The 14,166-nt window shown below is 35.8% G+C and overlaps 1 protein-coding gene across 3 annotated transcripts in view; it reads right to left on the bottom strand.

The window, feature by feature from the left end:
- The window catches only part of ZFPM2 (zinc finger protein, FOG family member 2), a 491,022-nt gene that overhangs the window by 352,897 nt on the left and 123,959 nt on the right, over nt 1-14,166 (bottom strand). For 2 of the 3 annotated variants that reach the window (XM_037802802.1, XM_037802803.1), the window contains one exon: nt 8,409-8,510. In XM_037802802.1, coding sequence (XP_037658730.1) covers nt 8,409-8,510 — 102 coding nt within the window. Of the gene's footprint in view, nt 1-8,408; nt 8,522-14,166 lie in introns of all 3 variants that reach the window. The other variant, XM_037802804.1, reaches the window with a different exon arrangement.

The following is a 14,166-nucleotide window of genomic DNA, read 5'->3' as shown; positions in this document are numbered from 1 at the left end:
ATAACAGAGGCCAGAGAACAAAGCCAACTAACAAGAAAACCACTAGGTAAAAGACAGAAAACAAGCTCCAAAATAAACTAATCAAGAGAATCAGATGCCTAGACAACTTAAAATAACAAGCCATACCAGGAAACACGAAAACATGGACCAGCCAAAGGAACAAACTAATAGCTCAGCTGAGACACAGGAGTGGAGGCAAATAATGCTAAATAAATTTGATGAAATGAAGGAAGATATACCAAAACAGCTGAAGGATATAAAGAAGACACTGGCTGACCATAAAGAAGAATTCATAAATTTAAAAAAACAAATGGCAGAACTCATGGGAATGAAGGCCACAATGGAGGAGATGAAAAACACAATGGAGGGACACAACAGTAGATTTGAACAGGCAGAAGAAAGGATCAGTGAACTAGAAGACAGGTCATTTGAATTCATACACACAAAAGAACAGATGGTGAAAAAAAATGGAAAAATATGAGTAGGGTCTTAGGGAGCTGAGTGACAACATGAAACACACAAATATACGTGTTATGGGTATCCCAGAAGGAGAAGAGAGGGGGAAAAGGGGCAGAAAGAGTAATAGAAGACATATTCACTGAACATTTCCCAACTCTTATAAAAGACAGAAAATTAGAGATTCAAGAAGTACAACGTACCCCAAATAGAATAGATCCCAATAGACCTACTCCAAGACACTTACTGGTCAGATTGTCCAATGTCAAGACAAAGAGAGGATTCTGAAAGCAGCAAGAGAAAAGCAATCCATCACATACAAGGGAAGGTCAATAAGACTATGTACAGATTTCTCTGCAGAAACCATGGAGGCAAGAAGACAGTGGCATGATATATTTAAGATACTGAAAGAGAAAAACTGCCAACCAAGAATTCTATATCCAGCAAAACTTTCCTTCAAAAATGAGGGAGAGATTAAAACATTTTCAGACAAACAGACACTGAGAGAGTTTGTGAATAAGAGACCGGCACTACAAGAAATACTAAAGGGAGTGCTACAGGCTGATAGGAAAAGACAGGAGAGAGAGAGTTGGAGAAGAGTGCAGAAATGAAGATTATCAGGAAAGGTAAAAGGAGAGGAAAAAATAAGATATGACATATAAATTCCAAAAAACAAAATGGTAGTAGAAAGTACTGCCCTTACAGTAATAACACTAAATGTAAATGGATTAAACTCCCCAATAAAAAGACACAGACTGGCAGAATGGATTAAAAAACAGGACCCATCTATATGCTGTCTACAAGAAACTCACTTTAGACACAAGGACAAATATAGACTGAAAGTGAAAGGTTGGAAAAAGATATTTCATGCAAACAACAACCAGAAAAAAGTGGGAGTAGCTATATTAATATCAGACAAGTTAGACTTCAAAAGCGAAACAATTAAAAGAGACAAAGAAGGACAATATATATTAATAAAAGGGTCAATTTATCAAGAAAACATAACAGTCATAAATATTTATGCACCAAACCAGAATGCCCCAAAATTCATGAGGCAAACACTGCGATCACTGAAAGGAGAAATAGATACGTCTACAATAATAGTTGGAGACTTCAATACACCACTCACATCAATGGATAGAACATCTAGACAGAGGATCACTAAAGAAAAAGAGATGTTGAATTGTATGATAAATGAACTAGACTTGACAGACATTTATAGAACACTATATCCAACAACAGCAGGATACACTTTTTTCTCAAGTGCTCATGGAACATTCTCTAGGATAGACCACATGTTGGGTCACAAAGCAAGTCTCAACAAATTTAAAAATATTGATATTATACAAAACACATTCTCAGACCACAGTGGAATGAAGTTGGAAATAAATAAAAGGCAGAAGGTCATAAAATTCACAAACATATGGAGGCTAAACAACACCCTCTTAGAAAACCAGTGGGTAAAGGAAGAAATTACAAGAGAAATTAATAAATACCTTGAGGCAAATGACAATGAAAACACAACTTATCAAAACTTATCGGATGCAGCAAAGGCGGTGCTGAGAGGGAAATTTATTGCCCTAAATGCCTATATTAAAAGAGAAGAGAGAGCAAAAATTGAAGAGTTAACTGCTCATCTGGAGGAATTAGAGAAAGAACAGCAAACTAACCCCAAAGCAAGCAGAAGGGAAGAAATAACAAACATTAGAGCAGAAATAAACACAATTGAGAACAGGAAAACAATAGAGAGAATCAACAAAACCAGAAGTTGGTTCTTTGAGAAAATCAATAAAATCGATGGACCACTGGCTAGGCTAACAAAAAAAAAAAGAGAGAGCAGATGCAAATAAATGCAATCAGAAATGGGAAAGGAAATATAACTACTGACCCTGCAGAAATTAAGGAGATAATGAGAAGATACTATGAGCAACTATATGCTAATAAACTAGACAACTTAGATGAAATGGACAACTTCCTAGAAAAGCATAAACAACCAACATTCACTCAAGAAGAAATAGATGACCTCAACAAACCAATCACAAGTAAAGAGATTGAGTCGGTCATCAAAAAGCTCCCAAAAAGGAAAAGCCCAGGACCAGATGGTTTCACATGTGAATTCTACCAAGCATTCAAGAACGAATTAGTACCAATCCTGCTCAATCTCTTCAAAAAAATTGAAGAAGAGGGAAAGCTACCTAACTCTTTCTATGAAGCCATCATCACCCTAATACCAAAACCAGGCAAAGATACTACAAAAAAAGAAAATTATAGACCAATTTCTTTAATGAATAGAGACACAAAAATTCTCAACAAAATACTCGCAAATCGAATCCAGCAGCACATTAAAAGAATTATACACCACGACCAGGTGGGATTTATTCCAGGTATGCAAGGCTGGTTCAACACAAGAAAATCAATTAATGTAATACACCACATCAATAAATCAAAGCAGAAGAACCACATGATCATTTCAATTGATGCAGAAAAGGCATTTTACAAAATTCAGCATCCTTTCCTGATGAAAACACTTCAAAGGATAGGAACAGAAGGGAACTTTATCAATATGATAAAGGCAATATATGAAAAACCCACAGCTAACATTACACTCAATGGGGAGAGACTGAAAGCTTTTCCTCTAAGATCAGGAACAAGACAGGGATGCCCACTATCACCATTGCTATTCAACATTGTGCTGGAAGTTCTAGCTAGAGCAGTTAAGCAAGAAAAAGAAATAAAAGGCATCCAAATTGGAGAGGAAGAAGTAAAACTTTCACTATTTGCAGATGACATGATTCTATATGTAGGTAATCCAGAAAAATCTACAGCAAAGCTACTAGAACTAGTCAATGAATACAGCAAAGTAGCAGGCTACAAGATCAACACACAAAAATCTGTAGTGTTCCTATACACAAGTAATGTGCAACAAGAGGAGGAAATCAAGAAAAAAAATCCATTTACAATAGCAACCAAAAGAATCAAGTATTTAGGAATAAACTTAACCAAGGACACAAAAGACCTTCACATAGAAAACTATAAGAAACTGCTAAAAGAAATTGAACAAGACCTGAAAAAATGGAAGAACATACCATGTTCATGGATTGGAAGACTAAATATAGTTAAGATGGCAATTTTACCTAAACTGATTTACAGATTCAATGCAATACCAATTCAAATCCCAACAACTTACTTTACAGAAATAGAAAAACCAATAACTAAATTTATTTGGAAGGGTAAGGTGCCCCGAATAGCCAAAAATGTCTTGAGAAAGAGGAGTGAAGTGGGAGGTCTCACACTACCTGACTTTGAAGCATATTACAAAGCTACAGTGCTCAAAACAGCATGGTACTGGCATAAGGACAGATATACTGATCAATGGAATTGAATTGAGTGTTCAGAAGTAGACCCTTACATCTATGGACAACTGATCTTTGATAAGGCAGTGAAGCCGAAGCAACTGGGAAAGAGCAGCCTGTTCAATAAATGGTGTTTGGAGAACTGGATATCCATTTCCAAAAGAATGAAAGAGGATGTCCATCTCACACCTTATACCAAAATTAACTCAAAGTGGATCAAAGACCTAAACATTAGCACCAAGACCATAAAACTCTTAGAAGAAAATGGCAAAAACTGGAGTGGCCAATGACTGTTACTAAATATACAAATAAAAAATGTTTTTGCATGTGGGAAAGCCAATGAATGTCAACCATGTAGAAATTTGAAAAAGGGATGGTATTCAGGAGAAAACATAATCAAAGCAAACTGGAGTCTATGGTCAACAGTAACATTGTAATATACCTCCATTAAATGCAACAAAGGCAATACGCCAATGCTAAATGTATATGAGAAGGGGATATAGGGAAGTAATATGGGATTCTTGGTAGTGGTGTTATTTGCTGTCCTTAGTAGTATATTGTATTGTATGACATGTTATTTTTCTTTTTATCATTTTTTCTTATTGCTAAAAAAAAAAAAAAAACAATTTTTCTTGTAGTAATCAGTATGTTCAAGTGCTGATTGTGGTGATAAATGTACAACTTTATGATGATACCATGAACAACTGATTGTACACTGTGGATAAATGTATGGTATGTGAATATAACTCTATAAAATTGTAGGAAAATATATATATAGGAGTAAAAGTGTTGGAGAAAACATGGTGAGAGGGATGATGCCTCACCAATATGGACTAACTACAATGTGTAAACTCAGAATTGAATCTTAGAACATAGCCTAACGTGGACACAGTAATTGTAATAGTCCCTAGATTGTAAGCTCTTACAGCAGTTAACTCTATCCCTGAATTGTAAGGCCTATCTCTAAACTTTGAGATGCTGATCCCCTAGCGTATAACCTGATTGGTCTCTGGAACAATGCATATCTCTGAGACACCTGAAACTCAGAGCTAGAGCTCGGCAGATATGAATGTCAGTATTAGTGCATACAGCCACTGTCCAAAAAAAAAAAAAAAAAAAAAAAGCTGAAAAAGAGCCCAGACTTCAATTAGTGATATGAATGAAGCAGGTCTGGTTAAGACCAGGGCAAGCCAGGCCAAAGGATAAAGGTTGAAACTGACTGTGTTTTAAAACTTCAACTTCCATGTGAGACCAAGGGAAGAGATGTTTATTTGGCACAGGATCTATATTTTCTAAACAATTTAACTTGTACAGTATGTTCAAATACCATAATCACATAGAACTTTGACTAGGAAGTAAGACACGGTAGGTTTGTATAGGTTAATGTGAAATAGTGACACATTCCAGAGTAGTTTGGGCAGATAATAAAAAATACATTTACAGCCTCCCCCTCCCCAGCCCCGAGGATCTGGGGGAAGGTGCGGATGTGTTGGACATCCTCACCTGGACTGGTGTTGAGGTTGTCACAAACATTGGGACTGGCAGTTTGATGTGCTGAGCCCTCGAGCATGGGACTTGCCCTTATGAAGCTCATTACCACAAAGGAGAGTCTAAACTTGTATGTAATGGTGCCTAAGAGTCTCCCCCTGAGTACCTCTTTGTTGCTCAGATGTGGCCCTCTCTCTCTCTAACTGAGCCATCTCGACAGGTGAACTCGCTGCCCTCCCCCCTACGTGGGACCCAACTCCCAGGGGTGTAAATCTCCCTGGCAAAGCAGAGTATGACTCCCGGGGATGAATGTGGACCCGGCATCGTGGGACTGAGAGTATCTTCTTGACCAAAAGGGGGATGCAAAATGAGACGAAATAGTTTCAGTGGCTGAGAGATTCCAAATGGAGTCGAGAGGTCACTCTGGTGGACATTCTTATGCACTATATAGATAACACCTCTTAGGCTTTAATGTATTGGAATAGCTAGAAGTAAATACCTGAAACTACCAAACTCCAACCCAGCAGTCTGGACTCCTGAAGACAATTATATAATAATGTAGATTACAATGGGTGACAGTGTGATTGTGAAGACCTTGTGGATCACACCCCCTTTATCTAGTGTATGGATGAGTGGAGGAATGGGGATAAAAACTAAAGGACAAATGGGGTGGGATGGGGGGGATGATTTGGGTGTTCTTTTTTCACTTTCATTTTTTATTCTTGTTCTGGTTCTTTCTGATGTAAGGAAAATGTTCAGAGATAGATTGTGGTGATGAACGCATAACTATGTTATACTGTGGACAGTGGATTGTATATCATGGATGATTGTATGGTGTGTGAATGTATTTCAATAAAACTGAATTTAATTAAAAAAAATAGATTGGGGTGATGAATGTACAACTATAAGATGGTACTGTGAATAGTTGTACACCATAGATGATTGTATGGTATGTGAATATATCTCAATAAAACTGAATTTAAGAAAAAGTAACAGATATTCAACAGCTATTCTCTTGTCATGAATCACCTCATTAATTCATGAGGAATTCAAAATAATGAAAACTAAATTTTTTGCTAAATACCTGTAAAGAAAACTGCATTATCCATTTTATAATATATAGAGAGAATTTTCACACAAGCATGCCTGCTTAGAGACATGTATTTTCCCTTTAAAGTTTTTACATATTCACATATACCACAGAAAAGAAGTATAAACAATTTCCCCAATATCAACTGAATAAAAAATTCATTAAATCATATATACAAATAAATTTAACTTAAATATGAGTGTAGCCACATGTTCAGTAATTCATCATCCCTGAATTTACTTACTTCCAAGCCACTAGAAAAACTGTGGGCCCCAGATTTGAAAGGGAAAACCTGTCTCCTCCCCCCTCCAAATTTGCCACACAGTCAAAGCAAGCCAGAACGCATGTTTTTGCAAGCAGGCATATCCAAAAGGTCAGTTAATCTAATTTGAAATAAAACAACTATTCTAAATAGCATATATATACTTAATTCAATGAAAAAGGAACCAGAAAATATAAAGCTCAGTTACTCTTTTTGAAGTTAAATGTAACCCCCATGACAAAACTAAAATTTTCTAAACATTTTGTTCTTCCTATTTTTTTTTTTAATCAAGGAAATTCTTTCCCACATCGAGAAAACAGAAATATTAGGTAATAAAGTGAAAAATGCCAGAAGAGTTGTGAATTTTCTTTCAAACTCCTAAAACTTTATATTATGGTACTCTAAGTATAACACATTTTGATTCAAAATCTTGTCTGGTATACAGAATAAAAATATTTCTGTGTATCATAAATAACATTAGAAATGATATCATAATAATCAGATACAGTGTATCTTCATTTTTGTTTGCATTGTATTTTCCGGCTGCTAGTTTCAGAAAATTACCACTAGAGTTCCTCTCCTCTTCATGCACAGCGGAGAGCAATTTGCAAAGTCATGCAAGGGTGAAAATGTGATTGAAATATAGGGATCTTTCTTAATGAAAAATGTTACTGCATTTGGTAATTATGACTAAAACATTTTAAAACTTCCTTAAATCCTTAAACCCTATGATATGACTCTTCATTTATAAATATACCATCAATTGTAAATTACTTGGCACCAAATATAAAAGCTTTTTTTTCCCCACAGAGTTTTTATAAACTCTACATATTTACATAAAATTATATTGGTGTTTTGGAGTATTTTGATTAGCTTTTGTTTTTCTCAAATGACTTGATGTTAGGATCTGTTAAAAATCAAATTGAATTTTTATTCCTAAAAATGAAAATGTTGCCAAAATCATGAATCAAAGGGGGGCATCTCTGGATATTTTCTATACTTCTAAATACAATGAGGTTGGAGCTACTGATTTACATCATGCCAAACTGAAAATGACAGTTCTTTGAAATATTAGTTTATTTCTTACACATTATAAGGTTTAAAAACCTATTGTGATTGTGAAAACCTTGTGGGTCGCACTCCCTTTATCCAGTGTATGGATGGATGAGTAGAAAAATGGGGACAAAAACAAAATAAAAATAGGGTAGGATGGAGGGGATGATTTGGGTGTTCTTTTCTCCTTTTATATTTTATTCTTATTCTTATTCTTTCTGGTGTAAGGAAAATGTTCAAAAATAGATGGGGGTGATGAATTCATAACTATATAATGGTACTATGAACAGCTGATTGTACACCATGGATGATTATAAGGTATCTGAATATATCTCAATAAAACTGAATTTAATTAAAACATTGTGCCCTATTTTAATTTGGATGTAGCTTTATGATTTTCTGCTCATAGAAAAAGAAAGCAGAATTGATTAAATCTTATATGGGTGTGAAAGAAAAACAAGGATGGAAACTTCAAGCAGAGGGAAGACTGGTTTTTATAGTTTATTTAATAAAAAGATAAAAGCCTTCTTTAAATAATATTTAGTTAAACTCCCATGTAACTAGCACACACACAAACATATAGTGGTTTTTTTTCCTCTAAATCAGTTGACAGATTATTTTGCAACCTAACTAAAATCTGAGAACCGTGCATGAATCCCTGATAGCAGTTAACAGGTGACTGAATTTTAAATTTTCTCTGTCCTACCTGGTCCATCCCAGTCATCTGTCTCAACCCCAAGTTGCCCTGGTTTCTCTGACTGTGTGTCTCCATCTGATTCTGCCATCTCTTGGATTCCCTCATCATCACCTGGAAAACACCAACACAAAGAGAGAAAAAGAAATGAGTAACCCAACTATTTGACATTCAAATCTTTGCAGAGGAATATCTTTGTTATATGTCTAAGTATATGTTCATTATATCCACTGTCAATATACAGATAAATTTCCACGATTAATCATTTTGGTATTTATAATAAAATCAGCATTAGTCATGTCTAAATACAGTTAAGTACTATAAACAATAAAGAATATTTACAAATAAATTTATGTGGGAGTTAACATTATATATATAAAATAGCAATATATAATTTTTTAATACTTTCAATACAGAAAACTTTGATTCATTTATTTCCTAACTACAATTCTTATGAAGACAGGGAAAAAAAAACACATATTCCAGGTAAGACATATTTACATTTTTGTTTGAATTTAGGTTATTTTAAAGAAGATTTTTTCTCCCCAGCTTTAAGTTTTCTAAAATTTGACCTTATTTCCTTTTAAAAATGGTGTATAAAAAGATCGTAGTTAAATGATTAGTATATGAGATGAGCTGGTGGCTCAACTTCACAAAAGCAAGAAGCTATAAAGCTACACTTGTGCTTGAAAATGTATAGCTAGTTTCTAAAATTTTATGCCTTCATTTCACATAAAAAAGAAAGGAATGCAATATGTTTTGAGCAAAAGAATGAGAAACACATTAACAACGCAAGCACATTTTAAAAGTAAAAGTCTAATTTATGAGGCCCTTCAATTTAGGTGATAATGCAACAAAGTCTGTGCTACTTTAATGGAAAGTAATCTATTTTAACACTGTGCACACGTAAAAATATTAATACCTAGCAATAAATGGTAACAGAGATCAGAAAATAGAATAACAAAATCTGAAGATAGAAACAAAAGGAATAAATACTTAAAACATGGAAACTACCTTCACTATAATAATGCTAAAATTTTAAATCTTAATTGCTTAACTATCTAGTCTCTCTCTGAAGAAATCAATAACTATTTTACACATAGTTTTCCAGTGTCTAATAGTAGTTACATCTTTATATGGTTATACAAAAAAAAATATCTTATTTTTAAAATCTTTCAAAGTAACAAAGAAAATACAAAATTCTCAGAAATTCATCATTACTATAAATGACGTTGTGATGTTAATGTAGTTTTGAACTTGAAACTTCATAAATTTTATATTCATTTTTGAAAACAGCTTCATAAAATGAATTATATTTAAGAACGTGAAAACCCAGTAACAGCTCTATTGAACTCAATTTCCTTAACTCAGAAGCGTTTGACTCTGGTGAGTAACAAGGACTTAAACACATACACCAACCATGTACATCTATCCCACTGAACCCCATGTCTGAAACTGAAAGGCCTTTGAAAGTCTAGTTCTGTCTTCTTATCAAAATAATCAGAAAGAATAGCAATGAAATTCTCCTTGGAAAACATTTATTAAGCATCTACTATGTTTAAAGAACTGTAGGCAAGTATGATAGGATATATACTGAAAAACACAGTTCCTTTCTAGGAAGTAGTATAAAAAAATTGAGAGTAAGTTCACAAAGAGTGCAACACAAGGTTCAAGTGCTGTGCGAAAGCAAAGTCCTAGTAATAAGAAAGGCATTCTCATCCTCTGTCCTGCTTTTGGCAGGTCACACAGAAGAACGTGGACACATCAACTCATCATCTTGTGAAGATCAGGGGACAAACTCTCCTCTCACTTCTCAGACACAAGTTCAGCTGGTCCTCAGTGTGTACCCACAAGTAGGCTCTAGGGCCTTTAATATATTGCAATGTTGCTAGTCCTGAACTACTCAAGCGCCCTCAGCCACACCCTGCCTATTGTGATCACTCCCTAGTGCCCGCTCCCCACCCCACCCCCCAACCTCTCCTGATCTAGAAACTAAGGGATTAAAGCCTAGTCAGCAAGAGGCTTAAGCCAACTGTCTGACTGGTGAAGCCCAGGCTGTACCAATTGTGAAATATTTTTAATTTCATCCCTGTAGAATATAAGTATTGAATGAATGCCATATAGTTAACAGACTGGCATAACCAGAAGCATAAACTATTAGCCCTGGAGGAGAACCCTAACATCTCTGTGATGGTTAGTTTCATGAGTCAACCTGGCTAGGTTATATGGACTGCATGTTAATATGAGGGCATTTCAAGATGAGATTTACATCTACGATGAAAAAAGGAGGCTGCTCTCAGCAACGTGTGGAGTCTCCTCATTCAATCACTTAGAAGTTTTAAAACTCAGAACTGAGGATTTCAGAAGTCAGAAGAGGAATTCAGACTCAACTTCAGCACTGGCTCTTGGGGCAAGGACCTCACACCACTTTTTAGGATTGCCAGCTTACGGACATCTGAGCCAATTCCATATCATAAATCCTTTATACACATACATTTATACATACATATCTATCCTGTTGGTTCCATTCCTCTGGACAACCCTAGATAGCAAAATAACCCATAAGCTTGGTTAGTCTTCATTTGCCCCCTCCTACCCACCTCTGTCTACTCCCCCCCCGCCTCACCCTCCTTTGTATCCCATGGAGGCTGAGTTCTCTGGACTCCATCACTGGGTTTCCCTTGCCCTCTGACTTCTCACTGGGTATATCCAATAGGAAGCACTGACAGCAAATCAGAGGATCAGAGAGAGGAGGAGAGAAAATTCAGATACTTATGCTCCCACACTGCTAGGGGCTCCAGAGGCTGGCAGCGTCTGCATTGTACAGTTAGAGTTCCCGTTCCATGGCTCCTCTGCCAAGGCCCTTGCTTTTCTCTCATTCCCCATGCCACCATCCCCTTCTCTGCCTCTTTAGTCGAGGGGTGCTCAGAGCTTCCCACTGTTAGTAGCCCCCAAGTGCTTCACCATCCTTGCCCACACCTTGTATACTGTCCCTTCATTAAACTCCCTTTAGTTAAACCCATTGGCCATGTCATTGGATTCCCTCTGGAACCCTTACTTACACACTCCATTTCTTCCCAAGGTTCTCAAAGTATTTTCATGATTTTTGGCCATACACAACTTCTGCAGCAATTTACATAATACTTTCTGTAAATTGACTTACACTTTATAATTTATATAAGCATATTTTTTAAAGAAAACTTATCACTGCTATAAATGGAAAACCAGTATCACATTACAAAAATATAAGATAATCATAAAAATAGATTCAGTAAAGGTACTCTTAAATTCCCATTACTGTTGTCTATTTAGAGTTTGAGTTTCTGGCCTCATAACTTCATATTAGAAAGGGAGAGGAGCAAGTACTAGAGAAGTATTTAAGCTATTTTAACATGCAGGGGAGCATTCTTATTGATACACAAAGAACGTAAGATACTTGAAAACTTTCCTGCCATTTGATTCAATACTATTTAATACAATATCAGTGTACCACTTATAATCATCTTGAGTACCACCAGGGATAACTGTCTAACTTCGGGAAATACTGACCTTTCCAACCCTTTATTTTTCATTGGGACTAGAATCCACACTAGAATTTACTACTTTGTTGAGTTGCACTCCTGTGGATTGAGTGGAATTTTACTCAGGGAGCTAATACAAAGGAAATTGTTCTCCCAAACAATGAAAAGAGAAGAATTCAACCCATAAATGTTGTGCTCCTTCGAAGTACTTTACCTGTGCCTTATGAATCTTGAAACAGGGATCGGAGCACTGGAGGGTCCTTGGAGATCACTTAACCCAAGCCCCTTGTTTCACTGATCAGGATATTGATACTCATTTAGATTCAGTAACTTGTCCATGGTCTTACAGCTACAATAATTGGTGCTGTATAAGGCACCTCCCCAAACATTTTCCTGTACCAGCTCCCAACAATAAGTGCCTCCCAGTCATCCCAGGGATGGCATATTGAAGCAGCTTTAGGTGTATCTCCTTTCCCCAACATGCAGGGTGGTAGGGACCTGGGGGAACATGGAGAAGTATCCCAGAGACACCAAAAACAGCAGCGTGTAACAGGGTTAACAAATTAAATTTGAATCTCCTAATTGTCAGTCTAGCATTCTTTCCAAAACATCCTTTCTCATCCCCCTCCCCAGCTGAGAAGAGAACCGTGCTTGGAAGAACAACTTCAGAGCAAACCATAAACAAGCAAGAATGAGACCATGCTGTTAAAAATCATATATCCAAAGGCCCAGATAACAGAGAGTAAAACTCTAGGCAGAACCACTTAGAGAAGTTAAGTTTTGTATTCAGATTTTAACTGTATCATCCTACATTCACACTAAGGAATAAGTCTTGAACTTAATTGTTGGAATCATGCAGCAATGCCATGCAAAATTCAATCAATCGTTAACATTTATGACTTATCATTTTGATGATAAGACACAATGAGATATATAAAAAGAAAGAAAACAGTACTTTCCCTTATGGACCATATAACCTAGTTGAGGGGACAGGGAATAAGCATTAAGAGCAGTAATCACTGGTTAAAAACAAAACAAAACAAAACAAAAAAACCCAACGACAACTGAGGTATCACATGAATAGTTCCAAATGAGAACTCATAAGATACAAGAATTCAGAGGCCAGAGCATAAAATGAGACTGACCACGAAGAACCTATATAATTAATTTTTAAGTTTTAACCTTCATTTTGAAGGCAACAAGACAACATTGAAGGCATTTGGGGGGGGGGGGGGTGAAATGATCATGTGACACAAACACAGTAATCAACAAATATTAACTGAATTTCTACAAACACCTTTTCAGACCTCTGGCCTTTGAATTTTCCCTTACTCATTCCATAACAATACTTTGACTCACATCTCAGACATTCTCCCTCCAAATTTCTGTGACACTATGGCTTGTAATTATGTTTATGTCTACTCCAAAATAACATTTTTTTAAATGAAAATTCCATCTTTGAAAGCAAAGATAATGAGGAATATAGTGAGAAAGCAGCATGTTTAGAAGAGCTCAAGAAAGGTGATAAGTCAGGAAGAAAGCAAAATAAAATGCAGAAGGTATAAATTCAAATACAATGTTACTATTTAAGAAAAAAAATCCCTTTATAGCTTACCACTTCCACAGCAGGTATGTGTGTGTGTATATTCACATATATATATGTCATATAATATATATATATTCATCTAGTTAATAATCATCTAGTTAATCTGATTATTGTGATTACTTTGAGATGAATATATATATTCATTTATTATTTGTTTTCCATTCTTTTTACCATGGCCTACTGTAATATTATTACATTTGCTAAGTAATTGTTAGTATTATACATATACATACATATAGAAGTACATATTGCAAAGTAATCACAGTAATCAGATGATTTTTCAAAAGTATTCAGTTGAATGGTAAATGGGCATCCACTGAACAGAGATGATATAGGACATAGACAAATCAACAGGGAACTGCAACCTGATGTGGTGAGTACTAAGGTGGGAGAGGCCCATGATGTGACAAGAGCACACAGGCAGGACACCTAATCCAGACTTGATGCCATGGAAGTTTCCTGGAGGGAAGGAACCAGTAAAATACCTGAAATGTTGGAGGCAGGATATTAGATGAAACTGATCTCTGTGGGTTTAATATCCTGAGGCTTCATGATTAGAAAAAAAGTACCCAAAGAATCCTGCACAAAAAAGATTGTAGTAATTAAACGATTGTGCAGGAAAATTGGCTGCTTGAAGCTGATG

The sequence above is a fragment of the Choloepus didactylus genome, chromosome 14 (assembly GCF_015220235.1).
Source record: "Choloepus didactylus isolate mChoDid1 chromosome 14, mChoDid1.pri, whole genome shotgun sequence".
NCBI lineage: Eukaryota > Metazoa > Chordata > Mammalia > Pilosa > Megalonychidae > Choloepus > Choloepus didactylus.
This window is presented reverse-complemented; position numbering and strand designations above follow the sequence as displayed.